The 24,690-nt window shown below is 41.0% G+C and overlaps 2 protein-coding genes across 4 annotated transcripts in view; both read right to left on the minus strand.

Moving 5' to 3' along the window:
• ndufa9a (NADH:ubiquinone oxidoreductase subunit A9a) overlaps positions 1-6,803 on the minus strand; it is a 9,103-nt gene extending 2,300 nt beyond the window's left edge. The window contains exons 1-10 of the mRNA XM_079247611.1: positions 6,730-6,803; positions 5,228-5,401; positions 5,012-5,109; positions 4,805-4,896; positions 3,661-3,802; positions 3,412-3,514; positions 3,185-3,255; positions 1,623-1,699; positions 479-574; positions 182-248 (exon numbers count right to left, since the gene is read on the minus strand). Coding sequence (XP_079103737.1) covers positions 182-248; positions 479-574; positions 1,623-1,699; positions 3,185-3,255; positions 3,412-3,514; positions 3,661-3,802; positions 4,805-4,896; positions 5,012-5,109; positions 5,228-5,401; positions 6,730-6,772 — 963 coding nt within the window. The 5' untranslated portion in view covers positions 6,773-6,803. The remainder of the gene's footprint in view (positions 1-181; positions 249-478; positions 575-1,622; positions 1,700-3,184; positions 3,256-3,411; positions 3,515-3,660; positions 3,803-4,804; positions 4,897-5,011; positions 5,110-5,227; positions 5,402-6,729) is intronic.
• A 1,636-nt stretch (positions 6,804-8,439) lies between these two features.
• The window catches only part of dyrk4 (dual-specificity tyrosine-(Y)-phosphorylation regulated kinase 4), a 36,226-nt gene continuing 19,975 nt past the window's right edge, over positions 8,440-24,690 (minus strand). For 2 of the 3 annotated variants that reach the window (XM_079250453.1, XM_079250454.1), the window contains 13 exons: positions 17,735-17,818; positions 16,026-16,178; positions 15,733-15,883; positions 15,456-15,619; positions 13,568-13,704; positions 12,902-13,042; positions 12,053-12,191; positions 11,764-11,845; positions 11,503-11,675; positions 11,339-11,399; positions 11,015-11,144; positions 10,072-10,229; positions 8,440-9,973 (listed from right to left, as the gene is read on the minus strand). In XM_079250453.1, the coding sequence (XP_079106579.1) occupies positions 9,711-9,973; positions 10,072-10,229; positions 11,015-11,144; positions 11,339-11,399; positions 11,503-11,675; positions 11,764-11,845; positions 12,053-12,191; positions 12,902-13,042; positions 13,568-13,704; positions 15,456-15,619; positions 15,733-15,883; positions 16,026-16,178; positions 17,735-17,818 (1,836 nt within the window). In that variant the 3' untranslated portion in view covers positions 8,440-9,710. Of the gene's footprint in view, positions 9,974-10,071; positions 10,230-11,014; positions 11,145-11,338; positions 11,400-11,502; positions 11,676-11,763; positions 11,846-12,052; positions 12,192-12,901; positions 13,043-13,567; positions 13,705-15,455; positions 15,620-15,732; positions 15,884-16,025; positions 16,179-17,734; positions 17,819-20,123; positions 20,527-24,690 lie in introns of those variants that run through there. The other variant, XM_079250455.1, reaches the window with a different exon arrangement.

Below are 24,690 nucleotides of genomic sequence, written 5' to 3' on the forward strand. Positions count from 1 at the left end.
TATATATAAAATAAATATATATATATATATATATAAATATATATATATATATATATATATATATATATATATATATATATACTTATATATATATATACTTATATATATTTATATTATATATAAGTTGTCAGCATATTTTCTTTAAAGAAGCTTTTTTCCTGATTTAAAAAGATGGCCTTACCCTGTCGATTTTGTCCGGAGTTGTCCAGGGCTCAAACGGGTTCAGTGCAAAAAACTGTGCAGCCATGCTAGAAGGAAGAACAAGACGACACACTGAGGAGACGGTGAGATGACATCTGACACATGCAGCTTCTACTTGTGGCTTAGTGAACAAGCAGACTGCTGTAATATGTCAAAGAAGGAGTAAAACGTTGTGCATTTCCTTTATTTGCCTGCATGTATTTGTTTGATTAAAAGGTTAAAGACAAATAAACATGAATGAATCAGAGAGAATGAAGAATATGAACAACGTGCTTACTGATAGAGCGGACGAGGAAAGGGGTAGGGAACAAAAGGTCTGTGTGCCACGGCGTAAATGTACTCCACCATGTCATGAAGGAGGTAACGGCTGGGACTAAAACAAAAACAACAAAACAAGTTTGACCATTTAAATCAGTCATACTCATTCATAATCTCCCCCACGTAACAGCTGGCAGGGACACTGGATGCTAACGGTTAGCAATTCAGCTTTCCTCGGGTTGCCTCGCTAACATTTTAAACAGAATTTTTTTTTTTTTTTTAAATTCTCCCACAAAATTCAACACATGAGAAAATTTGATACAGAGCAGCCTGTTTCGTAAAACACAGAACCTGAAAGTAAACAGAGATGAAGTAAATCTATGTTGTATTTTCATGTAAATAATATGAAGACACACATGGTTGAAAAGTAAATCAATGTTTTAGTAACTTCTATATTCTATATTTCTATTTTCATGTAAATAATATGAGAACACACACAGAAAGGAAAGGGTTCACACTTCCTGTAAGACACAAACTCCCCTGAAAACTTCATTAAATCACCTTTAAGGATGATTCCAGAACTACTGTGTGCTACATGTGCCATAGAATACCTACCTAACTCTACTTTTTGAATTAGAGTTTACACATTTACAGAGCTGACTGTGTACTATAGGAGGTACCAGAACACCGACAGGGTACTGGTCCATTTCAACCTCGTAGGAAAATATTAAAGATGCCCTCTAGGAAAAGGAATCAACATTTTCTCAGCCTGAAAACGAAACGGAGAATGTGACGTTCTCCAGGCGCTCGTGGATGCACTGACTCACCCAAACAGAAGCATCTGTGTTCCAGGATTCCTATTTTTTTCCTTTTAGCACATTAAGCATGAATATTAATGACAAATATGGTGCAGAGAGAAGCTGTTTATTACATAACACGGCTGATTCTACCCAGAAACCGTGATGCACAGATATGTGTGGCTAAAACGGCATACAGGTCACAGCTTAAAGGAGCTCATGATCAACATTTAGATTGGTCTTTAAACATTGTGAAAACAATTTGTTTCAAGTATAAACCTGATCAATGCAGGTTGAACACAACATTAGTTATTAATACAAACCAGTTTTGTTAAAGCATCAGGAATATTTTAGCCAACTGCTTACCCGACCAGCGCTAACGTCTTGCCGTTTGCATCGGGGTCTCTGATGGCGTTGATGATGGCCTTGGCTACATCCACCACCTGAAGGAGAAATCAGCGCTGCTGGATTTACTGGACACACAACTGGTTCTTTACGTGCACGTGGCGCTGAAGCGTCGTGAGATCAGCGGCGTGAACCAAAGCTATCATCAGTTTGTTTTACATCTTCAACACGTTTACTGAGAAAGTTGTTGATAACCTGCTAATTGGAAGGGATGAATATGACATTAAGACAGGTTTTCATGCTCCGTAGTGGCACAGCGGTTAGCCAAGAAGGTCGCTGGTTCAAGCCTCAACTGGGGGGAGGTTCAGAGAGTGTGTGGAGTTTGAATGTTCTCCCCGTGTATGCGTGGTTCTCTTCGGGTTCTCCGGCTTCCACCAACCGTCCAAAACCAGTTTGGCAGAGTGGTTAATCTAAACTGGAGTGAGTGTGAACGGTTGGTTGTCTCCCAGTAATGGACTGGTCCAAGGTGTAGCTGCCTCTCGCCCTGACCTGGACTAGGTGGTTATGATGGCTGTGTCTCCAGCCACACATAGGTGGAATCAAAATGCTCCACACAAACACTTAGATTTATATTTTTTCCAACTAGGATTTAATTAACAGATAATACTTTTGTTAGACATTATTTTAATCACAACTATTCTGAAATAGCGCGCATTTTAGTTTGTTGTGGTCTGATTTATTCATTTGTGTTCTTTTCCCTTTAAGTTCCAGCAGCTCCAGTTCCTTGGCTGTGAACCAGCAGGAGGCCACAGGGTGGAGCAGATAGTTGGATCAGATCATTTGCTGCCATTAAAAGGGGAATTTAGGGTTGCTTTTGTTAATTTAGTTATGTTTTTATTTGTGTCATCCTCTATGTTCGTCCCCTTGTGTGTCATTTGTTAGGTCAGTTGGTTTCATTTTGTTGCTCGAGTTATTTCTGTTACATTTCTTTGATTATAGTTTTAAGTTGACCTCTTTTATGGGCCTGATTTATTCATTTATGTTAAAATAACTTTCTTTTTATGGATCATAATAAAAACCCTTTTTTTTTTTTTTTTTTACTTTAAACCTGTGCCTGACTGTTCTTCACTGCTTGGCCAATCACTGTGGTTAAAAGAAAGAATGGATGGAAAGTAGTTTAACATTTCACACGACTGCCAAAGATGTTCTTTTTAGTTTTTGGAAACGGAAAACCAATTTGGCCGGATGAGTACTCAATTCAGCCACAAAATGCACGCTGCAAGAGCGCATACCAAAGATGCCTTGACACATGTACGCGGCCAAACTGGTCCTCCCTCTGTAGCTACAGAACTCAATGCTGTGTGGATCCTGAAAGACGAGTCGAAACGCTGTCGGTACGACTGGCGGTACGACAGACGGTACGGCCGGCAGCCAAGGAGTTAAACGCTAACCTCAAACCGAATAAGCTTTGACTGCCGTTACAAGTGTGGTTGAGACTTGACACCAGAGCAACGCTGTGAAATCCAAGCAATGATTTATGGATGCAAAGTGAAAAAAGTCCTACTTGTTTGATATAAACTTACATAAACAGGCTGCTTCACCGTGTTCTTCCCCAGGTCGATGAGAGGAATAGCGTTACCGAACCAGCGCATGTCTGCAAAGAGGATTTAAGCAACACATCCAAGTTTTTAACTCTTCAAACGAGACATTTTCAACACGATGAAACAATCTCACGGCCAAAATAAATAATCTAAACTGCAAAGGTAGTTTTAAAAGGGGACAAATTCCACCTCACACACAGCTTTCTTACTTGCGTAATAGTTGAAGAATCTGTCCTCCCTGCCGAACATCTCAGAGGGCTTCATGATGATAGCGTCGGGAAACTCATCTCTTACTGCCGTCTCCCCAACAGCCTTTCAGAAAAAAACGTTGAACACGGTAAACTTATACACCTTTGATTTCTTTTAAAGTTTCAATTTAAGCTGCTAAACATGTAATATGTTAAACTAGTTCATTTAGACTACAATGTGTGTGTGATACGCAGAGAAACGCCTCCTACCTTGTTCCTGAGATATCTGGATGAGCTGCGAATATCAGCATTGAGGTGTGACATGTGGATGAACTTGGTGATGCCTGCTTCTTTCGTTGCCCTGGCGAGCTGCTGAGGGATGGTCACGAACACATCTTCAAAGCGGTAGTTTCTTCAATTTAATAAAAATGAGGAACAAGCATAAATAAAACTCAAATTCATCTGATAAAAAACATAATTCTGACTTATGTGTATCAGATAACAGAAAGTAGGGCTGCTCGATTATGGCAAAAATTAGAATCACGGTTATTTTGGCTGAAATTGAGATCTTGATTATTTAACACAATTATCCCAATATTTTTAAACAACGCTGCACGTCGTGGTGTTCTAGACTCCGTGTCGTGCATTATAACCGTCTAATGCACGGTTCTGAGTTGTTTAATCCGCTTTTACCGCTTATATAGGAACTATTTTACGTTGGCCTGGATGTAGGTTTTATACCAAACAACCGCTGTCAGGCTGCAGCGCGTTTCTCTCATCCACCTGTTAAAAGACGGCTGATCTGAACCAGCTGGTTAACGCGTTGCTATGGTAACGCCCTGTAACGGAGGGTAATTACAGTGTTTAACTGGCCAAACTAGGTATAGGAAAATAATGCAGCCAGTTGTCACTGACAATGGTATAAAGTATGTTTAGGTGAACTTCCACAACCTACTGCAGTTATTCTACATTGACCTTCAGCCGGAGCCGACTGAGACTGGCCGCCTGGGAGTGCTTTAGGACGGGAGAGGCTCCCGCTGCTCCTTCCTTACAGTAACTGCAGAACAAGTCAGTCGCCACAACACCAGAAAAGTCTCTAATAACTCCAGTAAAAGTTGCTAGATTTGTCGCTTTTAACAAAAAAAGTCTCCAGATTTAGCGAGAAAGTCGGCAAGTTGGCAACAGTGTCTGAATGAAAGCAAAGCGGCTGTGGGAGGAGTTTACAGCACAGCGCTGCAACGCCAGAGACGCTCGATTAGCAGCTGAAGACAGCAGGAGAGGAAACCGCAGAGAGAGAAATAATCACACCCTTTTATTTTTATCATCGTTGAAAACTCAGATCGTAGTTAAGAATAAAATTTGATTAATCGCCCAGCCCGAACAGAAAGCAGAGAGATTTTCCAAACTGGCACACCTTGTTTCCCACTCTTTGCCCACCAGATTGATGACAACATTAGAGTGCTCCAGAGCCCGTTTGATGGAGTCTTTGTTCCTCACATCCCACTCCTTTCACACAGAAACAACAGAGAAAATCAGTTATCAATCAATCAATCTGAGGCTCTATAATTATGAGCAAATGTTTTCACACTTTATAAAAGCACCACTTTTGTTTACATCTTACCATGAAAATGATTTGCCCAAGATCACCCATAGGCCTAAAGTGCATGAGATCATACTGATCGCAGCGGTGAGGAATTACAATCTGCGAACCGATCCGACCTGCAGGACCACAGGACAGCCATTCATAATGTTTATCAATGGTCTTTATATTGTGAAACCAACTATAAATGCTAAATAAATACTTTGTTAGTACTTTATCCTTGTGTTTGCTACTCACTGAGCCTGTTGACCACATATCGACCCAGAAAGCCTGTGGCACCAAACACTGTGGCTGCTATTCCACTAGAAGACGAGCGTCCTCCTGACCCTTTGGGGATGACAGCATGGTGCAGCTTCCTCTGCTGAACTGTGGTAACAGAAGCAGCTGCTAATACTGCAGGGGAGCAGCTGCCTGTTGGGAATAAAGAATAGGATGTTAGTAGTTGGTTAGTCTAACTTGTCATAAATGCACTGCTAATAAAAGTAGGTGCAAAAACTACCAAAAAGAAAGGAAAAGGTGAAACGTATCTTAAGTGTTTATGCCAGTGTTTTTCAACCACTGAGAGATTAACAGGTGTGCCCAGAGAAATGACCCAATTTCACCTAATTGGTCTAAAAAGCAGCTCTATGTTAGTCCAAACAGGTTCCAGTGAAAGATAATAAAATTCCATCTTCTTGTGTTTATCAGATTTCTATTCAAGGGGCTTTGACAAGATGGACTTTATATTAGGGGTGGGAAAATCAAATAAAAAAATAAAAAATATGGATTTTTTTGCTTCACAATTTTCACTTTTTAAAAAAAAAAAAAATCTTTTTACTTGTCTTCTTGGGCATTATAGCAGCAGAATGATGGTCTGGCTACTGTGTTGTTTTCTCCTAAGTGAAATCAAGGAAATTGAAGAGTAAAAAAAAAAGTTTTATACACTTATTTTGTTTTTCATCTACAGAAATAATCAATGTCACAAAGAATTGTGAGAATTGCAATTTAAATCAAATCGGGACAAAAGCATATGGTCACAGCCCTACATTATATTAAAAATATGAACTTAAAAAAACAACTTTATATTAATAATATGCACTTAAAAAAAAAAAAGAAAAAGAAAAAAAAAGGAAAAAACATTTTAGTTTGTGGTGTGCCTTGTGATTTTTTAGTGGAAAAAAAGTGTCCCTTGGCTCAAAAAAACTTGAAAACACTGGTTTCTAGATATGCACGGCTTCCAACTAACTATACTCATTGCTAACTGACATGGAAAGCGATGATCACAGTTGTGTTTAAGTGGTGATCTTATAAAAATGATAATTAACACATTTTAAAGAAAACAAAAACAGATTGTTTACAAAGCGTGATTATAAAGACCCGGATGTAGCGCTACTTAGCATGCTAATTGTTATTTTTGCACTGCGTTTTCATGCTTTTTCTACATGTTTGCAAACAAGAAAAAACTTTAAAACAAAGTGATCGAGCTCAAACAGAGTCGTTTTGTTTAGTCAAAACGAGCTGATAAAGGCAGATACAATGCGTGCACAGCGCAGCTGAAGATAAGAGACATAATGTAGCAGCAGGCTAGCTTCTGCTAGCGGGTTATTAGCCGAACACGTTAGCAAGGTCACGTCAGTTTAGAGCGTGATATAAATGTTTGCTTTGTGTTGAAGCAGCGTGTAAACATAAGAATCTACTATAACAAGCAGTCAGGTATATATTTTTTAATAAACCCTGTCTATAGTTGTAATTTTACTTACTCGAAATCTTCGGAAGGACACTCGCAGGACGGCTAACCAGCATCGTTCCGACTACGGCAGCTGGTCAGGCCAAAAAAAAAGGGGGAAAAAAAGTCGAAATGCGACTGTCAGGCTAAGATGGAGTTACAGTTGTGTTAATATTTATTCATATTTTATATTTATGTTCAGAATCAATGGAAATCCTTTCAAGTAAGTTTTGTTATTAGTTGAATAAAATAAAAAAAGAGTATATTGAGTCATTGACAATGATTTGAGTTTGTTCACCGAGATCTACATCATTCAGTAAACATAAGCAGATCTTATTTAATCAAATAAGTTAAACAAATTATATTGGTACCACAAGGAGATTAAAAATTCAATTTCAAATTCACAACATTTAAATCAGAAAAATGAATGACTATACAAAATTTTGTTTCGTTTTTTTTCTTTTTTTTGCTTTAAAACTTTGAAACATAGAATGAATATAAAATAATATATACAGTTGTGCTCATATTTATTCATAGCCTTTCATTAAAGAAGGAAAATAAACAGCTGCCTGTAAAAAAAAGCTGAAGTTGACTAAAGTAATAATAAATACAAATGTTATGAAAATCATTGCATTATTTTCTAATTGTGGTTCAATAGAACTCTTTTTTTTTTAAAGCAAACAAATAAGATAATTTATTACATATTACATCACTCATAAACTAATATTTTGTTGAACAGTCCTTTAATGTTTCCGCTACAGTCAGGTGTTTTCTGTACTGTTTGTTTGTTTGTTTTTCTTTCTTCAACTCAATTAAATGAAAAAAAAGTGTCTTATATTACTAAATTATGTTTTTGCAAATTTTTAGTAATTGTTCCTTTAAGTCTCCAGTTATTTGAGTGACTGTTGTAAATTCAGCCTTTTCTTTAATGAAAGGGGATGAATACACATGAACACAGCTGTACCTTAGACAAAAACGGCTTTCACACTTAGAAGCAACTTAATAAAAGCTGATTAAATAGAATATTAAGTATTTTAAATAGGATATTTATTTAAATAGGATATACTCAGGGCCGGATTGAAAGTGTACAGGCTCCTGGGCCCAGAGTGTTCCAGGAGCCCCCCTTTCACACCACAACATTGTGAAAATTGTGAATGATACTGTGAAACATTTAACATTTCTCAGTCAGTGGTACCAGTAGCAAGACACAAGACACTGTGTTGTAACTATCTGGCTTTTATGTACATTTTTTTCATGTCCAAACTGCTGGTGTTTTCCCTACATGGGCCCCTGGGTCTGTGCCCATTGGATAATCCGGCCTTGGATATACTATACTGTTCTGTTGTTGTGTTATAAACACAATTGTACATGGAGGCTGCAACTACTAAATTTCCCAAGTTGGGATTAATAAAGTACTTCTATATTTCTCATGTAAATATGTCTCAGTGTACTGGCTTTCATAGCAGGGACAACTGGGCCCTAAATAATCCCTATTCCCAGAACGTACTAAATTTGAGTGTATATGCCTCAGAAAAAGCTCTACAGAGGCAGAGGTTGTTTGTCTGTGTGTAAAAGGCTTGTAATGTGCTGAAGAGTACCAATCTGGTCCCAAGATGAATTTAGTTTGGAAAAGCAGAATTAAAAATTAAAAAAAAAAAAAGTGAACTATGAAAACAAACTGTTTTTAAAACATTTTATTTCATCTCAAAAGACATTTTTCCTTAATTTACCACATTACAGCTACAATCCATCTTCTTGGAGTCATTATTAAGCCGAGGGCAAATTATTTTCTCCGTTTTTTATATTACTTTGAATTGAAACTCTACAAAGATTGGTTATAAAAAGTCAGTTAATAGTTTCTTTAGGCAATATAATATCTCCTGATCATTTTGTCAAACAAAATATATCCTGTCCAAATCACATCAGCTAAGTATGCCGCGGTGTCTATTTTAGGTTTACACACACACACACAACAGTAAAGTGCAAGATTTCTAATACTGCAAGGCACAAACTATCAATATTAGGATTGTCTTTTGGTTTCTAATATAAAAAGTACAGGGAACATTACAGACATAGAAAATATCTCCATCCAGTAACAGCACAACAAGTAAAACCTTGTCTATTTCCTCAATAAATTTTAAAATATGTTCTGTGGTACACATGTATAAGAAATTACAGCAGAAATATATACAATAAATTCTGATATAAATACACATTTTATGGTTGTTGAGTTAACTTTTTAAAACAATTATGAAACACAGGCTCAGAGATATTCCACAATAAATAGAGAAAATAATTAATCAGTTCTGTGTGTCATTAACTTCATTTTACAATTAAAAGTACGTATCAACAATTAATTGTTGTTATTAAAAACATTTGGCTCAGCCTTTATTGCACTCAGTCCTGCAAATCTTCACCACTGTAAAGCAAACGGAGGCTAAAATGTCAACAAGAAAAGAAGAAAGCGCAACAACAGTGGTAACTTTTCTAACCATGCACTTTTTTTAAATCAGTTTTTTAGTATATTATTATGTGAACTGAGATGTTAAAATCTGCTCTCTTAATGAGATTTCTTCAATGCACAGCAAAGATTGGATCCAATAAATAAAAACAGGAGACAGCAGCAGCAAGTCTTCACGCTGTGCTGTAAATATACTATTTAGCAGACAGATGTGACGGTTTGAGACTAAATTTCTGCAACAACTATTTATCTTTAATAAAAAAAAAAAAAACAAAAAAAAAAAAACATCAGATTTTACTGTTAAAAAATCAAAGCTTGACCAAACAAAAACAATTCACTAACTGTGTACTTAAAATGAAAAGATGTCCATCTTTGTTCAGATCGTCTCCTGTTTTTTCACAACTGTTGACTTGTCTAAGATGTTATATAACAAAAAGATTAAATGTAGTTTTCTGCAAGTGCAGAGTCAAACAAACGCAGCTTTTTCAGACATCCAGCTTCAGCGCTCTTAGTTCCCACTTGCCATGAATGCAGCGTGACAGAGATTCAGGATGCTAACACTGAGGCGGCTCCTCGCTATCATCCCTTTCTGAGCCCGTTTCATCCTGAGGCTTGATGATGATGTGAATCGGCCTGTTTTCACTGCTTCCACGCTCATCGGTGTCTGTGGAAAGCCCCCCCCCACTCTCACACACCTCCTCCTCTGCTGAGGCCCCGATGGGTCGCAGGCGCTCGGCAGACGCCAGCTTTGTTCCGCTTGTTGAACTGTCCCTGCTTAGCTTCTCATCACTGCTGCATTCAGAGCCGGTTTTCTCCGCTAGCGAAGGGAAACAGATTCAGTTTCATGTTAGTTCACCTGGAAAATTCAGCTTTATGTTGTTTTTTTTTTTATTTTATGTTCAGTTCAACTCTTACTAGAATTGTTGTTAGCTTGTCTGTCTGTGCTGGTTGAACTGTCTGTGGTCTTCTTGGCTGTGGGCTTGGTTCTGGATCGGACTTTATTGAAATTCCCTTCAAGGATCCACTGGTGCTGCAACCCTTCATCAGGAGTCATGCGCTTGGTTGGATCCCAACTGAGAAGCACAGAAAAGTGTTTCATTCTACCAGGTGGCGTTAGTCCAAGCTCGAATGTTCCCGGTAAACAAAAGTATCAGAACTAGGGATTTACCTAAATACATCTATAAATGTGTGGTTTTGAAACAAAGATCTCGCTTTTAGTGGAACAAAAAATGTCACATTTTAACATTCAAGGCTTTTATTTTTAAAACACGTCCGAAGCATGAAACACATCTGCGCTGTCTGGACTAGTGTGGTATCGGTTGTAGTATCGGTACACTTTATTGATACCAAGTATGAGTACACACCGTTGGTATTGAGCTGATACTGATACTGGTATCGACTCGATACCACACTAGTCCAGCCAGCGCAGATGTGTTTGATGCTTCAGACGTGTTTTAAAGGAAATAAATGCCATGAATGTTAAAATGGGACATTTTTTGTTCCACTAAAAGCGAGCTCTTTGTTCCAAAACCACACATTTGTAGTTTTATTTAGGTAAAATGTGCCAAATCAGAATAAAACTAGTTGAAATTGTTCGATCTGTAATGTTATTATATTTGTATTGGTGAGGAAACTTCAGAAAGGATGGGTCATTTATTACAACCTGATGACATCTGACACAGTTATAACAGCAGTAATAACCACAGTCACAATAATGTTCACATAAACAGATTTGGTATCGGCAGATATTCAAGTTTCAGATATCGGTATCGGATCAGAACTCCTAAAAAATGGGTCGGTGCATCCCTAATCCTAACAAAATAAATAATGACTGAGGAGAATTTCTGATGAAACATACCTGAGGCAGCATTTAATGAAGTCTAGAAACAAGGGATCATTTGTTTTGAGAGCAGCCGACAGCTCCTTCGAGCTGGGTCTCCGCTTCTTCCCCTTGCTGTTCGTGATGTTTCTTGGGTTTCCTTTGGAGTCTGCACATTCAATACAAGTTTATTTTAACTGAGTGTTCATAGTGTTGCCCCCTGAACAGTGCTAAACTTGTCCATTCATAGTCTAACATCATCAGAATTATGAACTGAACTCCAAACACCTGCATCCAACATGCAAATGAGATTTAGCTAAATTCTACACACATATTTATCATGAAGAGACGTAAAATTCTCACCAAAGAACAACTTTTTCCTTGATGCTGACTGAACAAAGTCATTTGGAGGCATTCCCAGAACCTGGAAGAGAAAAGTTTCAGGAATCGTTCAGGCACAGAAGCAGGAAGCTGAATTTGAAACAGCTTGAAAAGTTAAATAAAGATGTTAAATCTCAACATCACACCTCCATTATGCAAGCTATCTGCTCCACTTCGCTCTCTCCTGGGAAGAGAGGATATCCGGTGTAGAGCTCAGCGAGGATGCAGCCCAGACTCCACATGTCGATGGCCATGCTGTACGGGTGGCCCAGGATGACCTCTGGGGAGCGGTAGAAGCGACTCTGGATGTAGGTGTACACTAGAGGAGGTGAAAACGGAGTAGTGAAAGACTGAATTAAGACTGAAAGGCACAAAACTTCATGTGTTCACGCTGGCTAGACTCTTACCTCTTTGCTGTTCATAGCAGCTTGATCCAAAGTCGACCACCTTGATGTTCCCAGGCCCTCTCTGAGACAGGAGGATGTTCTCCTGAAGCGAAGCAGAAGCAGACACATTCAGAAACGTTCACATCGTAGCGTTGCAGTACCACAATGTCCACAAGAGGGCGCTCAATCCTCATTCACCTCTACAGACATCAACAGCTCAACTGTCCCAGCAAAGGATTGTGTCAGCTCCACCTCTTATTTCATTACTTTAAAACAGGTTCAAGTGTTCCAGATGTGAAGAGATCCGTACCGGTTTGAGGTCGCAGTGGATGATCTTCTCCCGGTGCAGCATCTGCAGGCACCTGAGAAGCGCATGGGCGAACCGACGGATGAGAGCAAGACTGAAGCCCTGGAAGTTGTTCTTTTTGATCAGCTCATACAGATTCACCCTGTCGATGGAGACCAAACAGAATGTGGGATTAGTTCAAGAAGAACATTTATGGATCTACGGACCAGATAGCTGAGCGAGCTCCTTAAAAAAATACTTATTAAAACATGCAGTACGTTAATAACTTCATGTTCCACATCTAAAATACCTGAAACTTAACACCCATGACTGAACATCCTCTGAATATCAGGCGCATACTGAGAAATAATCTGATTGTGCTCACATTGACAGGACGGCAGATACACTGAAGAGTATCCTCCTGCTATTTATTGCTGCTTGTGATAAGCATAAACTTCTTTAGAGGTTGAAACTGGATCCTTCACACCATGAAGCAAGATGGGGTAAGAGATAGGGCCCCGATCAAGGCCTTAACTAAAGGATTCAGTGACAGTAATGTTAGACAAGGTGCCAGTCCAAGACGTCCCCTAAAGGTCATTCAGCCAGAGCGAGACGCAAAACTATCTCCCCTCAAATAGATGTCAGCGGCAAGCTATGCTAAAACGTAGATGGCTTCAGATGCACAGGTAATCACTAAACTCCAGCGCAGTTGTGTAAAAGTAGAACTCGAGACGAGTTCTCGCCCAGCTTTTGTACCTGGGAAAGGTGACTCACCTTGAAAACCTTTAAATAACGGATCAATTATTCAGTAAAGTGTTTATAAAGCTCTGTGGAAGCCTGCTTGTTTGCATGGATGTGAGTAAACAAACTAACCCCAGAAGCTCAAAGGAGATGCAGAGGTGGTTCCGGAAGTAGAAGTACTCCTTCATATGGATGACGTTGTGAAGATTGTCTTTGTCTTTCCTCTTTATTACATCCAGGATCTTCAGCTCCACCAGAGCTTGATGATGAAACCTACGGACAGATGCACAAGTTTTAGAGACTGAAATATAAATAATATTCATGTTTAAATCTTTATGTGTTGCAGAAATATAAAGACATGTTGTGATAATTCTCCATGTCAACCATGCACGTCCTACTACTACTGGGAGAGTCGGCTGACAGAGCAAAAGGTTCTCCTAAACCAGAGCTGTGGCACTTTGCTCCCATTTTGTTTTCTGCATTATTGAAGCAGCGGTAAGTCCCAAAGGCTCCTGCTTCTAACTAACAGGACTGATGCATTTGCAGCCGCTGTGAGGAAGGTAAGACAACACCACGAAGCACTGACTTCTATCAGGCTAAATCTGGTCTCAACGGATTGGCAGGCTCCTAAAATGTAAAATGATCATGGTGCAGGCATGTGGGAAAAACCTCACATCTGGCCAAAAGTTAACTCCTTGCATCTGGTAAATAATTCATAACGAAGATGTTCCTAAATGCACGGTTACGCAGATGAGACGGGAATGAAATGAGATGAAGGAAAGAAATGTCAAGTCGCACCTTTTCTTGTTGCGGATCATCTTAATGGCTACAAGCTCGTTGGTCTTGTGGTCCAGACATTTTAGGACCTGCCCAAAAGAACCTTTCCCGATCACTTCAAGAACCTCAAACCTGTAAGCAATGTGGTCGTGTAGTACCTGGAAGACAACAGGAGGAGCACGGTGAATGTGTCAGCCAACATGGAAGCTGCAGCTTGCACTGAAGTTCCTCTAAACATCTCCAGCAGTCACACCAAAACATCTAAAGTACTTTCATTCTGTGGAACATTTTTACAGGGTCATGTAAGCCGCCTTGTCTCCGCCGCGCAGCTATTAGCTGTCCGACAGCGTCGCTTCTGCTGCCAGTCAAAGCTGGGACAGCGAGATGAGCATCAGAAGCCTCGTGAGAGTCCAAACAATGTTCAGTCACTCAACCTTAAGCAGCTCATTCGCTGCATATTGTCTGTTGTTACACAGCCGCCAATCAGCCGTCTGACTCAAACAGGACAGTAAAGCCTGCGGTTGCTGGGTTGGTGACCTCAGCGCAGGTGATTGTTTATTAAACAATAAACTAACAATAAAGTCTGCCATACCCAACAGTCGGTTCGTACGTTCAGCTGCAGGATTAAGGCCATGTGACGACATCGGATCCCGTACACAGAGTGCTGCTTTGGCTTCCTGTGACTTTCAGGATCCATTTTAAGACTTTTTTACTTTATAAATGTCTTATTGGTCTTGGTCTTATTTATATGACCTTCTTTTTAATTACGAGCCCTTGCGGACCCTGAGGTCCTCTGGTACCTTTTAGTGGTTCCTCAAGTCAGAACTACGTACTTTTATTGTTGTTGCTCTTATTTCTTCTTACTTAATGTTATTTAACTTCTGATTTTAACTCCAGTGTTTTCCTTACGGGGATCTTGCACGCTCGGGGCCTTGCCTGTTTGGTCTGGAGGCTGTTGTCATGGCGACCGCTCCTGTTTGGGTGGCGCAGGGTTTGCTGGTTGCCATGGTGACAGCCCCTATGAGCATACGGGGGACAGGCTCCTGGTGCGGATAGATCCCTAGATATCAGCATCATGTCATCTTTATGAGTTGGTTTTATCCTGTAAAGCACTTTGTGTTGCATGTGGCATGAAAATAAATAAAGTTTGATTTGATTTCAGCTTAAACAGTGGGAAAGTGTGTGCTGGAGTACTACATGTGGTGATTCTGTATACTTCTACGTGGGCGATACTCAGAGTGAGACAAGCTCGGGTTAACCTTCATCACACTGCACAAAAAAAAATAGAATTTTTTCTTTAAAAAACTGCATTTTTTTTTCCACAAACAGAAAAAAAATCCTGTTTCAAAAGCACATCTTTCTTTTTTATTGTTGTAATAAAGACTGAAAAATATGTTCATCGTGTCTTTTGCATATATTTTTTGAAAAAAAAAAAAAACACAAACAAAAATGTATTTATAGTTTTTCTTTGGAACTTTTTCCTGGTGAAGATCAGGGGTTTATTCTACCTTGAAACTCAAAGTGAGCAACACGACCTGATCGTCCTGCTCCGTCCCCGTTTGCATCTTTTACTCGGTCTGCATACCGATTAGTCTGGCGGACGATCAGAGCGACGATCGCTTTGGTGAAGAATCACTCAAACATTCCCCTTCAGACACATCATGTCCTCTAAATGTGGCGCTGCAGGTTCACCAGCAGTGAACCGTGTTTCTGTATTTGCAGCTGCTGAGCGCCTGAACGCACCAGCAGTGTGCTGAAGGTTAAACAGAGACGTGATGGTGGCTTCAGTTGTAATGTGGCCACTTGTGAGGAAGTTCAGCCTGACAAACTGGAAGCACTAAATGATTAAAATGCATCATTCTGCGTGAACTGGAGTGAAACTGGACTGAAACTGGTGTGAAATCTGTACCCTGATGTAGCTTCCGTGCTCGTCGTCGTATCCAGAGTTCTGCTGTGCCCCCTGGCAACCCTCTATTTTCTGGGAGCCCAGACCCAGGAACCAGATCTCTGCATAGTCGTTGATTTCCTCGCGCTCAAACTCCGTCAGCCGCTCCTGGAAGCCGTTCAGCGCCTCTGCAGGAGGACGTTGGAAGAGGAGGAACACAGGATCAGTCACCACCAGAGTGATTTCATCCTTAAACACCGGCAGGAACTTTGTTTGCATTCTTCAGTCCAACCTGCCGTACCTGAAGGTGACATGGGTAACCGCTGTCCCTCATAAGCTCTCTCCTTCTCTATTTTGTTGCTAAACATCTTGCTGCTGCGAGCGGCCGACACTTTATCCATTGTTGCTCCAAACCGCATGGTGAAAGGCTGCGTGGGCTTTGGCCTCTCGTCCTGCAAGGTAACGAGCACAAGACGGACGCGTTGCGTTATGAGCCAAGAAACAGCAGAAGAAGCAACACAGATCTTTCACTGCCACACAAAACAAGGTGTTTTTCGCAGCGTTTCAGCGGCCGTAAAGACATGAGAGTCTCACCGAGTGGGTCTGAAAGTTGTTTTGACCCCTTTTGTTGGCAATTTGGGGCAGGATGTTGTCTGACTGCTGGTGCTGGTTTTTGGCATTGCTGACCACCACCTGGACCACCGGTGGCTCAAGCTGAGGCAGCGTTCCCACACCAGACCCAAACTTCTGAAATTCACAAGAATCAGGGGATAAAATAAACATTAGAAACATGACTTCAGTTGAAAAGAAAAAAAAGTAGAAACAGACATTACAGTTAAGCTCATAGTTATTAATTTCATTAAAGGAGGAAAAAAACAGCTGCCTGTAAAATAAGCTGAAACTGACTAAAGTAATAAATAAAAATTTTATGAAAATCATGACATTATTTTCTAATTCTGGTTCAATAGAATTTTTTTAAAAAAAGCAAACAAATAAGATAATTTATTACATATTCCATCAGTCATAAAGTAATATTTAGTTGAAGAATCCTTTAATGTTTCCGCTCCAGTCAGGTGTTTTCTGTTCCTCTCAGTCAGACTTCTGCACCTGTTGACAGGTATTTTGTCCCACTGTTCAACAGAAAAGTCTCTAATTTGTCCAGGACACATTTGTTTGTTTTATTTTTCTTTCTTCAACTCAATTAAAAAAAAAAAAAAAAAAAAAAGTGTCACATTACTAAGTTATATTTTTGCAAATTTTTAGTTATTGTTCCTTTTTTAAGTCTCCAGTTATTTGAGTGACTGTTGTAAATTTAGCCTTTTCTTCAATGAAAGGGGATGAATACATCTGAGCACTGCTGTATTTCTAAAAGTAAAAACAAAATCTGAAGTTTTGATCCATTAAGAGACCAAACCTGAAGAACGTTTCCAGTAAAGCAGTAAGTAAAGATATTTCTGCATCTCTGAATCGTCTTTCTTCTCGTCGGTTTTGTTTTGTGCTCTGAATCGAGCAGCCTCCCTACATGCAGGCTCAGGTGACCCCGACCCCCCAGCAGGTACCGGCTGGAATTACTGATGAGGGTGAGAGTAAGATGGGGACAAAGCCCCACGAGGCTGGGCCTTGACAGGGTCTGTCTGTGGCGGCTTTGTGGGGGAGGTGAGGTGCAGCAACCTGCTTTTCTCCGGCTGCCACTGTGATTGCTCTCCGAGCACGATTACATGTGTTTGCAGTGATGGGCAGCATTAGACCTCCGTCTCCTGCCAGATGATCGCTGGAAAAGGAGATACTGAGCCTTTTTTTTTATGTCTGAACAAACTTTACTCTGACAAGAGGCGAATATAAATTACATTTTTATTTCTTACACACCTCGAGGTGGAGTGTTACTGAAATCCTGTCAGGCATGAATTATTATTAACTCTCCATAAAAAAGCTTTTCCATACAGTAGGATTTTGTGACATTTCAGTGTTAAGAGCTGCTACAGGATCTGCCAACTTGGTTATGACGCATAGAGATAGAGCTAAATATAGTCCCCAGCACCTGCCGCAACAGGCGAAGGAAGTAAACACAGTTCCATGCCTGCTCATAACGGGGAGGCGTGCTGTTCACATCAGATGCTCTGGAAATCTGCGCTGCTTTTACATCCCATACGTGCACACAGATGTGCACAGCGGCATCAATGTTTGTCCGAGAATCTAAATGAATGTCATCTGGATTCTTCAGCGTCAGTTTTTCTGTCAGTAAAGAGTAAAGTTTGTAAGGATTCTGCTTTGATCTGATTGCTTTGATCAGGTTAAGCGCTGACCTGTGAGCAGGGTCGGTTTGTTCCAATGCGGCTGCCTTCTGCTGGGAGTCTGTGAGGGTGAGGGAAGGCCTCTGGTCGCGCCGTCTGCAGGAGGAACCACAGCCATTCATAAAAAAAAAACGAAACACACACACATTAAAAATACCTGCATTTTATTTTCATTACCTGAACAATAACTAAGCATTTTTCTCTTCTGCAAAGACTTTTACACAGAACGACCCATGATGAGTCCGATTTAGGAGTCTCTTTACGCTAGAAGTGACAGATTAAAGCAGCAGCAGTGTGAAACTGTAATGAAATGGCTTCTCGTGTTCGTGCAGGGTGCATTCTCTTCAGCAACGCGTTGCCTCTGGGCATCTGAAACCAGACTAGCAAAAATAATGCACCGTGGTCCTAAAATAGATCCCTGCTGCAAAAACCCAGCAACAACGATCCTCTCGCTCTCCAGCGCTCTCTGTGTACCTTCCAGTTTGTGGAGGTGTGTACCCACGTGCACGTCCATGTGTCTGGCAGCGGGCGTACACGTGTCTGAGCACAGCTGGGATCAATGTGAGGGAATGTGTTACAATAAATACATCAGGATGTTCTGCAAAAAGCAGGGAAAAAAAGCGTAGTACGCAGATCTGGGATGAATTGTGCAGACCAGCATCCAGCCAGCTTCCACGTGCCTCATTAATCAGCAGGGCAGGGGAGAGTGTGTGACGGCGACACCATATGGGTGAAAAAAGCTTAGCCTCATGAGGGGATTGGTGCTAAACTCCCTCTACCCGCCTGGCAGCCACACAGGGAGGGGTTGATCTGGATAAGTGCTGCGTTGTTCACAGATTCAACACATAATCCAAATATTAATAACTCTGTCATTTCCTGGGACGTAAAAGCAACATCAGGTCACTTTCGCAGGGGGTCGTAGAGGAAGGTGACCTCAGGTAGAGCTGCATGAGGAACTGAGCTGCTTTCTTCAGGCTCTTGCTCCACATTGAAGCCGATTTAAAGTTTTTAATGAGTTAATTAAACCGAGACAGCTGTGAGGTACAATCATCCAGTCCTGTTGCCACCATGTAGGTCACTGTGGCAAGTCAGCTTCTACATCATCACCTGTGAAGGTTCGCTGTAAGCCTTTCTAATGAGACCTGAGCAGGTGGAAAGCCACTGCCATATCATGTGCTGAAGGCAAACAGTGACTTTTGACCTTTTACTCCACTGCTATGAATGCAAATCAGCACCTAAACAGTGTAAAGTTCACTGGTGAAAATGAGCTGAATGAGCCACATGAATGATCAACTAATACTGTAAAAACAAAGAAAACAACATTTCCCTGAAATAAAATGTGGATTAATTCAGCTTTCCATGACACACAGGGAGTAATCTATTACTCCACACAAAGTGTTGGATGACAATGGAAAAGGTTTTTCTGGGGTATAAATAGAAGAATGATCCATTAATAGGTGAGGAAATGTCCTGACAGACATCAGCTGACTCTTCCATGTGGCTGGAGGTCTTCGTCGGACCCACAATGATCCTTGGAAGTGTCTGGGAGCAGTTTGTGCTCCAGGAAGGTCAGCTGGTCAGAGGGTCAAACCAAAGCGATGGAATGAGGAGGGAGTCGGTGCAGAAAGATCTTTGGGTTTTATCTTGATGCTTTTAGCTGCAGGTGGAAAGCCTCTTCTCACTCAGTGGGATTTATGTTCCTGTAAAGAATAAGTAAAGTAAAGCTGTCGAGCTGCTGTCTGTAAGGGAGCGGCTTGCCACTGAAAAGTCTGAGCTGGGTCCTGCTGCCTTCCAGTGTGGCCCCAGGAAGGTCCCATGCTGCCTGGAAAGCAACAAATCTCAGATCGATCCGTGATTTACACGGAAATGAATCATTCAGGTTGTTTTAAGATCCATAAACAGCAAGGGTTAAATTTATCAGTTTCCATGTAGGGAGTGAAAAATACACCAGAACGCATATAGACTTACAGAATCTGTCAGCACAACAAACGCTGGAATAAGTGGGCTAAACAACGACTGAAATAGAAATGGATCAGATTTTTCACCAGAACTTGGCATGCGTTCAGGAGGAAGGGGGCGGACAACAAAATAAGCAGCGAAGTGGGATAACTGGTGGAGAAATGGGAATAGTTTCCAACACAGAGTGACTGCCCACGCAATGGAGACGAAGGAAGAGGAGGATTTCTGCTTTAGGCTCATTTTTTAAACATAGATGTTATTTTCTGGAAAATAAAAGTCAGTCTGTCATGAGGGAGAAATTCCTTCTTCTATTAAAACAAAAGCACATAAGGAGACATGAACCACACAGAATGAATCATAATTTCTGTTCCCACAGCACAGTGGTACTTATCTCCTCATCCTTCCTCATTAAATCTTATTAAACTGTACAAAGATGCCTCACCTTGTTATTTATTTCTGGCAGCATGATGAGTTTTCTGTCAGTCTTTTCAACCCAAACGTGAAGAATTATAAAATCCAACAAAGAGTCATGATATCCAGCTGTGTCAGTCCGTGGAAGCAAAAGCAGAGCTCTCTCTCTCTGCTCCAAACTGCGTAAAATCCCGACGAGCAGACCGCGCCGCGCTCCCGGTTTTACGCGCAGCGGGTCAGTGCGCTGTCGTCAGAGGGGAGATTAGCGCGCGAGGCAAGCTGTCGAGGGTCCCCGCGCCTTCACGCGCTCTGCTGAGACACCCAGGGAGCCACCTGTTCAGGTTGCTGCCGCTGACAGCTGGGGCTGGACCAATATAGATGTGTTTTCTGTCTGTGTGCCGGGAGTCCACCTACAGCAGGCTGATGCGCAACCACGCCGCTTTCCACGCCGACGCACGCGCGTGATGTCGACTGCTCGCTCTCAGGATGACATCCAGAGTTTTCTGTCTCTCTCATCCACAGAGTTTCATATTCTCCCACCTATTTTCCATCATCATCATCATCATCACAGAAATGTTTTAGTGAAGAAATAAAAATCTGATGGAACTTTTTTTTTTTTTTTCCCGAACTAAAAAAAGGACTTTTTAGATGCCATAACTCGACAACCTCATACTGTCTGCATCAAAGGTGCATTGCTATGGAAATGTGTGTGTGTGTGTGTGAGAATGTGAGGAGTGTTTTTATAGTTGTTGTTTTCTTTGTATGTATATAAAACTTGAAAATAAATAAAAATATACGGGGGAAAAAAAGGACTTTTAACAGAACAAATATTGGTTACAACAAACAACAAACAAAATGAGCTTCTTAAGTTCAAAAAAAGGGTTTTGGAATAAGTTGGGCACTTATCTAGTCCAAAACCTCCTTGTCAACGACACTGTAAAATTTTCCACAGCATGAAAAATGTAGTAATACACATTAAATTCCATTATAATGAAACTTAAACCGTATACAGTCGTAATACACACAATAAATCATAGAATTCAACATACATTGCTTTAAAAAAATGACCTCATTTGCCTCATAACTTTTAATTATCTCATCTTTTATCATTTGTTTAAATTTCCTATTGATTGTCATGATTTTATTTCTTTCCTGCAGCTGAACTCCTTGTAGAAACACAACAGAGTTTAGTATTTATTCAATGCAAGAAGAAAATTTTCACTCAATGTTCAACTATATTCTATAAACCTTCACTAAAAGCATGAATGAAACATCTGAAAAGCATGTAAAACCACCAGTTTAATGCTGCCTGAAGAGCTGCAGACATACAGAAACATAAATGAGCTTATTTGTCAGTAAAATGACTGGAACCAAACAGAATTAATGTGACTGCATGGAGGCCGTTTGTTTTCCAGTGACTAATCCACACTGCAGTTGCTGAGTTGCTCCATGTGATGATTAACCCACAACAACAAGTAGGAGATGAATATGATAAGAGGATGTCGTTATGCAACTGCAGTCTGTGAGGATGAGGAGCTATCGAGGAAGACGCTCCTACATTTCTTCACTCCCCTCACTTCATCAGTTCCTTACTGCCATAAAAATCGTTATGATCAGATTGGAGCTTCATGAAAAACAGAGAACCTGATGTCAGAGTTGTGCAGCAGAAGAGTGTTTGTAGACCCTGCTGGAGGAATTCCCTGCAGAGGAGGGGAACACGGTGACAGCTAAATAAATACGCGGATACTCATGCCTCTCAGGAGAAGAGGGATTTATTTAAACCTAGGCTGATTTATAAAAAGATTGGCGCAGCATGTATTCATCTTGTGCAGCCATGAAGTCAACTGGGGAAAAGCTGGAAGGAAAACTCGCTTTGTGCGTCTTTGAACGATGCTTGTTTGAACTAATCATACATTTCTCTGCATCAGAGCTGCAGATAAAAGGAGTAAAATGAGAAAACAACAGTCTGGAAACGATAAATAAAACAGCTGAAGCCAAACTGGAAACATTGTGCAACTGTGTGATGGTTTAGAAAAGCTTTTTTTTTTGCTCTGTGGTCGCCACGGTGACAAAACAACGCATATGTCTCACCATGACAACCAAAACATGTATGTAAGAAAATAACTTAAAGGTTCTGAGGAGGAAACAAAAGATGGAGGAGTGGGCGTGGCCTGATGGAAGATGTAAACACATGATTGCGGCGCTGTCTAACCCGTGTTGCCTGTGAGCGTACCTCCGGTTGGACCCTCCTGTTCCTGCCCCAGCAGCAGCCCTGGAGGCAGCTAAAGCCACAGCAGGCCGGCGAGGTCCCGTCTTCCCACATAGCACATCACTCCCATGCTGTCGCACCTTACAGCCCACCTCGCCGTCTCCACAGCGTCTCCTGCCAGACGGGGGGCAGCTCCTCATCACACCGAGCGGACATCCTCTTCGTTGTGCAGGATGAAGATGCTGGACCTGAATTCCACCTTGGTTCTTTGACAGATCCTTCTTCCTCTTCAGAGAACCTCGACGACCTTCAGCCTTCCTGCCACGTCCTTAGATCTGGATTGCATCAAACTTCCTGTGACCAGACCTCCACCGTGATCTGGACGTTGCTTCTCTGCATGGTTTATATATTCAGCGTAAGGTTACACACCGAAGCCTCGGTGTTCTGCCCCGTCAGGTTCCTGCAGACGCTCCTCAGCTCCAGGGCATTAACAGAACAGTGAACTGCTGATGGACGGCGAGACGATGCTGCTGCTAACCTGTGAGGGAGTGCTCTACCTTTGCTGCTGCCAGTGACGTACGGATGGGACTCAAGCAGGCACCCATCCTGAGCCGGAGGCAGAGCAGCAGGTGCCTGCCACTCAGTTTCCTGTAAAAGACGCCTCTGGGGGTGCTGGGTTCGGAGGGGGCTCGACAGACAAGAAGAAGATGGTGCTGTAGATACGGATCCCACCGCGTTCCCAGGTGTGCCCTTCATGGGGCAGAGGAAGTCAGACTGGGAGGAGATGCAGCTTTAATGGGCCTCCCAGGTGGCTGCAACTCTCTCCTCTGCTTCCAGTATCCTGGAGACAAAACCAGTGGGATGTGACATCCCCGCGCCGCGAACCCATCTTCTGCCTTTTTCCACCTGCTTTACTGCTGCTTCAGCCCCCGTAGGGCGCTTCAGCCTGGCTGACAAACAGCTCGCCCCACACTATCCGAGCCGGCCCTGGCCTCCTGCCGGCTGCACACAGCAGAAGAAGACAGCAGAGTCCACAGCAGGCCGGGGCTCAGATCCCGACTGTGGGCTTTATTCTGCAGGTAACAACGTGTCATAATTATCTCTGTAGCGCTGGACTCCTTATCAATTATGAAAGTTTAACTGGAGGCGACTAAAAGGTGCTTAAATACCGCTTGTCTATTTACCTTCATGTTATTAGGATGGTTACAGATCATCATTTCATTTTACATGTTGTTTTCATACCAAAGGCAACTCTAGCAATAAGCAGAAGTATCTTCGCTCGCCCAGGTTGAAGGCCTCGACCAGAGATACCGTCTGTAAATCAGCATGTTTCAGTGACAGGAAAAATGTTGCTATTTCTGTAGCGGGAAGCGGCGCGCTACTGTATTTCATTACTGCCCAGTCAGCCGGTTTGGACACGCCGCCGTAAGACACAGAGGTACAGTAAAGCTGCACGTCTTCTCCCACGTCTCACCTCCAGCATTTTTTTTTTTATTTCAACATGATTCATTAATATATTCAGTTGTGGATCCCCTGCCCATCTTTCATCCATCTTTTCACATCTTTTCCCTCTCTCTCACTTTTTTTTTTCCATTATTTCAGACAAGTCAACATAATTTATATATATATATATATATATATATATATATATATATATATATATACACACACACATATATATATCAAATTTTGTTTTTACGTTTTTTTATGTAAAAAAAAAAAAAATATATATATATATATACACACACACATATATATATATATATATATATATATATATATATATATATATATATATATATATATATATATAATTTTTTTTTTTTTTTTTTTACATACATATACGTATAGCCTCTACAATACCCATGTATTCTGTTGACAGGTCTATAAAGGGTTAGGAAGAAGTCCAGAGTGCCTATCAGCATCACATCCTCGTATTTTGTTGCTATGTATTTAATTTGTACAGGTTTTGAGCATCAGTCGGAGGGTAGGGTTACGAGAGGGGTTTGTGTGTGTTTGTTTTTATGATGACTAATACATGTATTACATATGTTATTTATTTTTATTTTGTTCTTTTGTTATTTAATTATTTATCTATTTACTTATGCTTTTTTTCCCCTGTCTGTAAATTTCTTTCTTTTTTTTTTTTTTTTTTTTGTCGACACTGCTGCTTTTGTTTTGTGTTGTTACTTTTATTTACTGGACCCTCTTGAAAACCAGATGGTGCATCTCAAGCGGTTATTCCTCTATTAATGAATAAATGTTAAATGAATCAATAAATCAATAGATAAATCAGCCATACATCCAAGCATAACACCTCAGCAGCCGTCGCTCATCTCCATGTTTTCTACGCCTGTGAAGGATCCGGCCAGATCTGGGCGGACCGGCT

The sequence above is a fragment of the Telmatherina bonti genome (genome assembly GCF_933228915.1).
Source record: "Telmatherina bonti genome assembly, chromosome: 2".
In the NCBI taxonomy this organism is placed as follows: Eukaryota; Metazoa; Chordata; class Actinopteri; order Atheriniformes; family Telmatherinidae; genus Telmatherina; species Telmatherina bonti.